Genomic DNA, 9,065 nt, shown 5'->3' on the forward strand with positions numbered 1-9,065 from the left:
CTAAAGAGTAAGAAAAGTTTAAACATATATTTTAAACTTGTAATGATATTTGAAAGTCTGGCAGCACTACCCTATCGATAGTACACCGATAACTTTCTGTTTACATCTTTAAAAAAAACGCACGTGCACTTTAAATTGTATAGGATTTAGCTAAATTTTTGGACTTTTTGAAGCATATACTAAGCTGACAATGCCGCCCGTTGCCCAGGAGGGCAATTGCCTGATTTACCGCGGCAGCAACTTCCTGAAACAACGCCTGATACTCTCCTGCCTGTCCGGGAAACCCGTGAAGATTACCCAAATACGCTCCGAGGATGAATCCGCGCCCGGGTTAAGGGAATATGAAATCAGCTTGATCAGGCTACTGGACAAGATCACCAACGGCACAAAAATCGAGCTTAATCCGGCGGGCACCAGTGTCATGTTTTCACCGGGACTGCTCCACGGCGGACCCATTCATCACGATTGCTGCGTGCAGCGCGGCATCGGTTACTACTTGGATGCACTGATAGCATTGGGCCCGTTCTGCAAGAATCCACTTCACTGCAACCTTCGCGGAGTGACCAACAGCAAGGACTCGCCCTCGGTGGACCACATCAAAGGTGCTGCCTTGACGCTGCTCAAAAGGTTTCTACTGGTGGACGAGGGCCTGGAACTGAAAGTCATCCGCAGGGGCGTCGCTCCCCTTGGTGGCGGTGAGATTGTGTTCCGGTGTCCAGTCCGGAAGAGCCTTCGGGCCATCCAGTTCCAATCCCAGGGCATGGTGAAGCGTATTCGTGGTACTGTTTACGCCTGCAAGGTTTCCCCGGCAATGGCCAATCGCACTGTGGAAGCCGCCAAGGGCTGCATGCTCAAGTTCCTGCCTGATGTCTACATTTATACCGATCAAAACAAAGGCAAGATGTCGGGAAACTCACCTGGCTTCGGTATCTGTTTGATTGCCGAGACAACAGACGGTGTGTGCTTCGCCGCCGATTGTAGTTCCAATACTAGAGAGGAATCGGTAAGGAATTTTGGAAATATCTATTTCCGGTTCACTATATCTGTATTTGGTTTTTAAAGGACACTCCGTCCATACCCGAGGACCTGGGCCAGGAGGTGGCCATGCGATTGCTGGACGAAATTTATCGCGGCGGCTGTGTGGACTCTAGCTATCAATGGCTGGCAGCTCTCTATATGGCTCTAGGACAGAAACATGTCTCGAAATTTCTAACAGGTATATCTGATGGTATAGCATTGATGGAATGATCTATATACATTATAATTCTCTACGACAGGTGCTTTGTCTACATACACTGTTCACTTTCTGCAACACCTGCGCGATTTCTTCTCCATTACATTCAAGCTGGAGAATCCCGATGCGGAGGACGACGACGACGAGGGAGAGGATGTTCGCGGTGCCCAAAAAGTTCTGATGGCATGTGTGGGGATCGGATATACGAACATCAACAAGCGTGTTAATTAAATAGCTCTTTAGGTATAAAGTTTTATTAATAAATATATTTTTTTTTGGAGAGTGCGAAGTTTTTATTCAATATTTAAATAAGTATGTCAGTCGAGAATATATATACATATAGCCAATATTTATTATGATTTTTTTATGTAATAATTTTTGCAATTTCCGTAATACGTGTATTTCTGCTGATAAATGCAAAAGAAGCTTCTAGTTTATCCAACTTGATGATGAATGGTTTCAATACCTTAGATAGTTTCTATATTTTATTATAATCGGTAGAGATTAACCTTAGGATCTGCAAGTTTGTTGAAAAATCAGATTGGAAACTAATCTTAATATATATTGAACCCAAAACTATATATAATATTTTGTGGCTGTAAACGTGTTAAAGGTTCAGACACCTTTTCTTTGATAAGAAATCGCATTTCCATTGGGTTTGCAGTTTTTCGAGAGAGATCAGCAGAAAATGTAAAGCTAGACGGGAACGATGACGGCGACTTCCTGCGGTCAGCGGAAAATAATTCGCACCATTTAACCAGACATGTGTAGGTTATAGGTATATGTAGATCCGGAGGTATATAAGCCACCAGTTGGACCGGGAGAAGGTATCAAACGTCGTTCAACGTTTGGCCTGATCGATCCAAGTCCGAATTCGATTCCCGCAATGAGCCTGCGTCTGTGCCTTTTGGCCTGCCTCCTGGTGGCGGCGGCCCAAGCCTCCAAGGATTCCTCCTCTACCCAGCTGAAGCCCACCAAGTGGCTGTCCGCCTCCGACCTGGAAAATGTGCCGTCCCTTAACGACATCACCTGGGAGTATCTGGAGAACGAGCCCCTCGAGAAGGGTGCCAAGCTGATTGAGAAAATCTGTAAGTCTTCCCATTCTTCTAAATGAATCTATTGATTATACCAAGTACTATTCGTTATTCATCAGACCATGTTGGCCAAATCAAGCACGATCTGACCCCCAGCTTTGTGCCCAGCCCCAGCAACGTGCCCGTCTGGATCATCAAGTCCAACGGTGACCGTGTGGAGGCTAAGCTGAACAACTATGTGGAGGTTGCCAAGGGCCAGAACGGATTCGCCGAGGATGAGGTGACCATTGTCGTTACCGGTCTGCCCCAGAACAGCCCTGCCGCCAAGAAGGCCATGCGCAAGCTTGTCCAGGCTTACGTCCAGCGTTACAACCTCCAGCAGCAGCAGAAGTACGCCCAGGAGCAGCAGCAGCAGCTCAAGAGCAAGGACTACGACTACACCAGCAGCGAGGAGCAGGCTGACCAGTGGAAATCGGCCAAGACCGCCAGCGGCGATTTGATCGTGAGTATCTAGATTCTTTGATACTTTCTCCAGTCATCTTCAAGGATTATCATATTCTCCTTTCTAGATCATTGACCTCGGCTCGACCCTGACTAACTTCAAGCGCTACGCGATGCTGGATGTGACCAACACCGGTGCCATGATTGCCCAGACTCTGATCGAACTGACCAACAAGGGAGTGCCCCAGGAGATCATCCATGTGATCGGACAGGGTATCGCCGCCCATGTGGCCGGAGCTGCCGGTAACGAGTTCACTGCCCAAACCGGACACAAGCTGCGCCGCATCACCGGCCTGGACCCCGCCAAGCTGCTCGCCAAGCGCCCCCAGACTCTGGTCGGACTCTCTCGCGGCGATGCCGACTTCGTTGATGTCATCCACACCTCGGCCTTCGCCATGGGCACTCCCATCCGTTGCGGCGATGTTGACTTCTATCCCAATGGACCCTCTGTGGCTGTTCCCGGCTCTGAGAACGTGATCGAGGCTGTTGCCCGTGCCACCCGCTACTTCGCCGAGTCTGTCCGTCCCGGCAGCGAGCGCAACTTCCCCGCCGTCCCCGCCAACTCTCTGCAGCAGTACAAGCAGCAGGACGGTTTCGGTAAGCGCGCCTTCATGGGTCTCCAGACCGATTTCGATCTCCGCGGCGACTACATCCTGGAGGTCAACGCCAAGAGCCCCTTCGGCCAGCGTACCCCCGCCCAGAAGCAGTCCACCTACCACGGTGTCCACCGCAACCAGAACTAGGATGCGTAAGTCCTTACCATCACCGTAGCCGCCACACAAGGATAACCCGGTAATATGTAGAATCTAGTGAGAAGTTCCATTGAACATCAACAAACCAACACCACAACAAACAAAAAAAAAAAACTTAAAAAAATCACAAAAATAAAACATGCAAATTTTCTTAAAAATATAAATATCTTCAAGTCTTTTATTCAGAACACAAAGGTCTTCCAAATAATAAAAGTATCTGAAAAATACATTTATTTTTTTTGGTATAAGATGTTTTCCAGATGCCCCCAAAGAACTCTTCTTTCCAAACAAACAAATAAATTGGAATAATACCGTTAAAACAGCTCATAAAACAGGTCATAATGTGGGAGGAGTTTAAAAATAAAACCAAAATATAGGCCATGTAGGCCAAAAAAAGAGAATCAGCGAAAAATATTCATTTAATTTCTTAAATAAGCGCAAATATAGCGTTTTTCTATGTGTTTTGAATACATTACTCATACGACCCGTATTCCAAAATGCATAGAATCCTCTCTAAAATCCTCTTGTTCCGCCATTTTGAAAATGGTCGAAAGCCTAGCATATGGTCCTTAAATGTCATCCACTTAGGACCAGTTCTGAAAGCATATTGAATCAATAAATGTAGAAGAAAAAAATGCAATTTCCTAAATGCATTTAGATAGCATGCTCGAGCATGCCGAGCGGAGAGAGTGGGAGCGACCGGGATGGATGGATGATGACAGGAAGGCAACTAGTGTCACATGCAGGCACCGTTACTCGAGGCATGTACAATGTATTTGCACTCAATTAATGAGCGCATCGTTCAAAAATTACATTTCATTTACCGCAAGCGCTTACGCTTCAAACATTTTTGCTCGCAAACTCAATTGTTCTATTTGGTGCACATGCGCCCTTGTAAATGTCAAAGTTGAACTTTATCACATGCATAGCATAGGACGGAGAATAGAAAAGGGAAACCGTAACAAAAGCGACAACAGTTGGGCGAACAAGCTGGAGAAGGAGGAGTAGGAAGACGGACAATAACAACAGTTGGCGCCTTTGTTTGTTTATTGTTGTTGTTGTTGTTTTTTTTTATCGTTCGTCTTCAGTTTGCTGATGGCAGAGAGCCATGCATGTCATGACATGTTTGCCTTCATTCCGACGGCGGACGGGCAAAGAACGCCGTTCTAGCCAGAGCTTATCGCCGCACACCTCCGATGCCCTTTACGTCAGTGCAGCTGCTACCGTTACTCTGTGGGCCAGCTCTCCATTTCACTCACTCGGCCCCAAAACTGCTATGTGGCTCTTTCGCTCTGAAGCGTCCGGACAAGGACGCCGGGACGTTGGCATTTTGTGGGGCCCACCGAGTTTCTTGCAGGAATTACAGTTATATTATTCATTGGCCGATATGCATAAATCCAATTTACAAAGCCCCAACGGCAAGTGCGACACCACAAAAGAGTGACAGAGAGAGAGAGAGAGAGTGGGGAGCGAGCGAGCGGAAGAGAACTTTCTCTTGGCGCCTTCTCGCGCGCTTTTGTTGCGCACAACCACTAACCATACAGCATATAGACAACCCATTTCATACAACGAAAATGGACGCGAAAATTTCTTGCGACAGGCCCCAGCAGGCCCCAGAGCGGATTTCTTACGCTCTCTTACGCTCATCGTTCGTTCATCTTACGCTCATTCTCTCATTAAATTTTTTCTGTTTCTCAGTCTCTAAACGGAGCGCGATGAAGAAGGTTGGCCTGCGCTTCGATCAACCGAATGTATGTATGCGTGTCACACATTCACTTACATGGGTGTATGTGTGCGTGCGATTTCGTTTCGAAGCCAGCGCACAAAATTTTGATTTTTCTTACTTTTCAGGCTTGCTACCCTAACCAAATTCGGGTATTCGTTATTTGATGAAATGACGAAAGAAATTATATTATTTTTTATATTATATTTTTTATTATTTCAGCATACATTTTTAATTTATTTAGGAATAAGATTAAGTGTTAGTAGTAAAATGTTTTCTGTATATATATTTTTACGAATCATTAAAAATCAATATACTGAGAAAGTGTCAGAGTATATTTCAGTCGGAGTCACTTAAAACGCCGATTGCTTTTAAGTTTTTGTTGTTCTGCAAGAGGCTTGTGCATGCCTACTCTAACGATGGAATGATTTTTAGGGGAGGGTGAAGACACGAAAACAGCTGATGGACTTGTTTACCTTTTTTGTTTACAATTTTTCAGGCACTTGTTATTATTTTGGGTTATTGTGAGATTTTATTAAATTATTGTCGTTAATTTAATAATTTCCCTATATATTTTGGAACTTTAAAAAGTCGCCGCTCGAATTTATAAATATTATAAATATATATATATATTTACATTGGTTTTATGCTTATGGATTCTTATATGGTTTTATGATCTATAGTGCATATCTTATTGTATGATCTGCTGTGTAATTTAAAATATATACATGAATATAAAAATGTCACTACCGTATTTACACACCGTCATTTCCCTGTGGCATGCCTTTGGAGTTCTTGGCAATGAAAGTGTTAACTTGCGCGCCAAAACTATTTTTTTTCTGGTTTGTTTTGATTCTTGTAATTTTTGGTTGCCACTTGGCTTACCCACCAACCTAATTTACCCGCCTAAAATATTGCCATTTGATGAAAAAGAGGAAAATGGTTTAATCGGCATTCTATTTTTGTTCTGTGAGGAGCGTTTTTCGTGAGGACCAAATTAAGTGCTGATTTTTGTGAACAAAGTGATTAGTATCGGTGTGTTAACGTATTTTTCGGAAATATTTTTACTAAACGTAAACTTTCCGAGCGTCCGTGGCTACATCATCATCAATTGCAAGTATAAATCTAGTTATTTAAACCTTAAATAATTTATTTAAATATTCGGTTTAAATATTTTTGAAATGAATCGGCCTAATGTTAGGAAAAATGGACGCAAGTGCATTATTGCATCCTGCCAGGGGAGTTACAGGGATTCATCACACTCCATTCCAATTAGATTGTTTTCTTTTCCATCGGATGATAGGAATCTTAAGAAATGGGTTGAATTGTGCCAATTGGATGACACTTTTAACAGACGAACTGCGCGAATTTGTAACAGACATTTTGAAAGTAAATATATTGGGAAAAGTAGGCTTAGAAGCAATGCCGTACCCACTTTAAATTTATGTGACAATTCACTATTGCGTCCGAACAGTACTGTTCCATGTGAACAATTTGAATTTTGTGATGATGGGGCGGAAGAACCAATTGGCACTTATATTAACCCAATAGGAAGAAAAGAGTTTTTGAATAGGGTAGGTAGCCCTTCCAATTTAGAAACTCCCAATTTAGAAAGTTCACCTCAGTTAGAAGATTTTTGTTCAAATTGCCAGAAGAGGGAAGAAAATGAGAGATTTTACAGAAAAAAGAATTATGAGATGTCTCTTGAACTAAAAAAATACAAAGAAAAAATGCAAAAAATGAGAAAAATTCTAGTAGACGCAAGGGTATGAGAAATAGTAGAAAAAGCACCCTAAATTTATTTAATATTATAAATAAATTACCTCATGTTTCTGATGAGGCCAAAACATTATGCAAAATGCTGCTAAAAAAATCGAACTCATATAACAGCGCAGAAAAAGTGAAAGCCCAGAATATAAATTTTTATTCTTCGCGAACGTATGAGTACATGAGGGATGTTTTAAAGTTAAAACTTCCTGCCAAAAGTACGTTGTGTCGATGGGCTCTTTTTAAAAATATGACGCCAGGATTTCAACCTGATTTTCTAGAAAACCTCCAGAAAATTGTTGGTGAAATGAGCGAGAAAGGTAAAGAAGCAGTGATCCTTTGTGATGAAATAAAAATCAAAAAAGGACTGCAATATAATACCGCTCTCGATGAAATTCAGGGATTTGAAAATGATGGTGAAAAAAGAACTCGATTTTTAGGGCAGCAAGTATGCGTCTTCATGGCTAGAGGCTTATTTGAAAATTGGAAGTACGTTTTAAGCTATACTGTTTCGGCTAACGGTATTAAGCATGATTGCCTCATGAAAAAAGTTGAAGCGAACATAGAAGTTTCGCAAACGTTGGGGTTAAACGTACATACGTGCCATAATATGCGATCAAGGCTCAAATAATAGAGCTGCATTTAAGAAATGGGGCGTTAGCATAAACAAGCCGAGTTTCAATGTTAACGGTAAAGAAATATTTACAATATTCGATGCCCCACATCTTATAAAATCATTGAGAAACCTTTTAATAAAAAATAATTTAAACACGCCGGATGGAGATGTATCTTGGGATATAATAAGGAAGTTATACCAAATTGAGTCTAGAAACTCAACGAGGCTTTGTCCCAAAGTAACGGCGAAGCATATAAATCCAAACTCATTTGAAAAAATGAAAGTTAAATATGCAACACAAATATTTAGCCACACTGTTTCGGCCGCAATCCGAACAGTGATTGATTCTGGCGGATTTGTGGAATGCCGAAATAGCGCAGAAGCTACGGCAAATTTTATTGAAAAGGTTAATAAGCTCTTTGATTGCCTCAATAGCCATGTTTTGTATGAAAAAAATCCGTACAGGTGTGCACTGCAAAATAATAATAACGTTCACAATTACCTCTTAGAAATGAGGAATTATTTTGCAGAATTTAAATATCCACAAGTAGTACACTGCATTGACGGCATGATGTTAACAATTTCATCAGTACTTGCACTATCTGAAAGTGTGTGGAGCTCCGAAATCTTTTATTTATCAACCGCGAAATTGAATCAAGACCCCTTAGAAAACTTGTTTTATTTAATAAGGGCTCGCGGAGTAACAAATAACAATCCATCGATGTCAGAATTTAATACAATAATGTCAAAAATGCTATCAATGAAAATATTAACTTCGAAATCATTATCTGGTAATTGCGGCCCAGATGAAGATACAATGTTAATTAACGTTATCCAGGACTGCAGCTTGAATAAAACTTGCAAAGAGTTAAAAACCGGCGAAGACAATACCGATTTCGAGATGTTCTCAGATGACGAGACGGAAATTGAGCAAGTTTTGGATATTGCAACTGGTGACGAGTTTGATAGCAATGCCTTGCGATATTTTGCAGGCTATATATTGTTTAAAATTCTGGAAAAAAAAGATTGCGGAGTGTGTGCTGATCTATTAAAGAAAAAAATAGAAGCACAAACCTGTACGGAAAATTTTATACTGAATAAAAATTATGACTGCGCTGATAAAACTTTAAAACTTAAAGCTCCTTCTGACTACTATTTTTCTTTGATTGAAATACATTATTCTGTTTTTAAGAAAATATTTGAAAAAAAGCCACAGATGAACAGAATAAAGAAAACAATTATTCAATCTTGCATATCCTCCACTGAAAAATCCAGCATATATTCTAATTGGTTTTCGGTTAGCCATCCCTGTTATGAACACAGGATGAAAATGCTGGACGGATTTGTTTTAATATTATTGAGGAAAAACAGCAAATGGCTAACAGAAAAAATGTATTTCAAAGGAAAAGCTGCATCAGCAGCAGGTTCAAAGAAACTA

At 41.4% G+C, this 9,065-nt stretch overlaps 2 protein-coding genes and 1 long non-coding RNA gene across 3 annotated transcripts; all 3 read left to right on the forward strand.

Moving 5' to 3' along the window:
* The first annotated feature begins 79 nt into the window (after nt 1-79).
* Rtc1 (RNA terminal phosphate cyclase 1) lies at nt 80-1,516 on the forward strand. The gene is made up of 3 exons (XM_017238900.3): nt 80-1,003; nt 1,063-1,216; nt 1,278-1,516. The coding sequence occupies exons 1-3, from the start codon at nt 191-193 to the stop codon at nt 1,463-1,465; spliced, it is 1,155 nt and encodes a 384-aa protein (XP_017094389.2). The 5' UTR covers nt 80-190; the 3' UTR covers nt 1,466-1,516.
* A 538-nt stretch (nt 1,517-2,054) lies between these two features.
* On the forward strand, nt 2,055-3,685 carry Yp3 (Yolk protein 3). The gene is made up of 3 exons (XM_017238899.3): nt 2,055-2,322; nt 2,388-2,770; nt 2,838-3,685. Exons 1-3 carry the CDS (start codon nt 2,121-2,123, stop codon nt 3,510-3,512), a joined length of 1,260 nt encoding a protein of 419 aa, XP_017094388.1. The 5' UTR covers nt 2,055-2,120; the 3' UTR covers nt 3,513-3,685.
* Nucleotides 3,686-4,604: 919 nt separating this feature from the next.
* LOC138925571 (uncharacterized) lies at nt 4,605-5,684 on the forward strand. The gene is made up of 2 exons (XR_011441807.1): nt 4,605-5,272; nt 5,373-5,684. It is a non-coding gene; the product is annotated as an uncharacterized lncRNA (long non-coding RNA).
* Nucleotides 5,685-9,065: the final 3,381 nt, after the last annotated feature.

This window comes from Drosophila bipectinata, chromosome XR (genome assembly GCF_030179905.1).
Source record: "Drosophila bipectinata strain 14024-0381.07 chromosome XR, DbipHiC1v2, whole genome shotgun sequence".
In the NCBI taxonomy this organism is placed as follows: Eukaryota; Metazoa; Arthropoda; class Insecta; order Diptera; family Drosophilidae; genus Drosophila; species Drosophila bipectinata.

Excerpts from the sequence above, each read along its gene's own strand:
- Rtc1 (XM_017238900.3), top strand. The coding sequence starts at position 191 with ATGCCGCCCGTTGCCCAGGAGGGCAATTGCCTGATTTACCGCGGCAGC. Across the intron at positions 1,004-1,062 it reads CCAATACTAGAGAGGAATCG|GACACTCCGTCCATACCCGA; the intron begins GTAAGGAATTTT and ends TGGTTTTTAAAG. Across the intron at positions 1,217-1,277 it reads TGTCTCGAAATTTCTAACAG|GTGCTTTGTCTACATACACT; the intron begins GTATATCTGATG and ends TCTCTACGACAG.
- Yp3 (XM_017238899.3), top strand. The coding sequence starts at position 2,121 with ATGAGCCTGCGTCTGTGCCTTTTGGCCTGCCTCCTGGTGGCGGCGGCC. Across the intron at positions 2,323-2,387 it reads CAAGCTGATTGAGAAAATCT|ACCATGTTGGCCAAATCAAG; the intron begins GTAAGTCTTCCC and ends GTTATTCATCAG. Across the intron at positions 2,771-2,837 it reads CCGCCAGCGGCGATTTGATC|ATCATTGACCTCGGCTCGAC; the intron begins GTGAGTATCTAG and ends TCTCCTTTCTAG.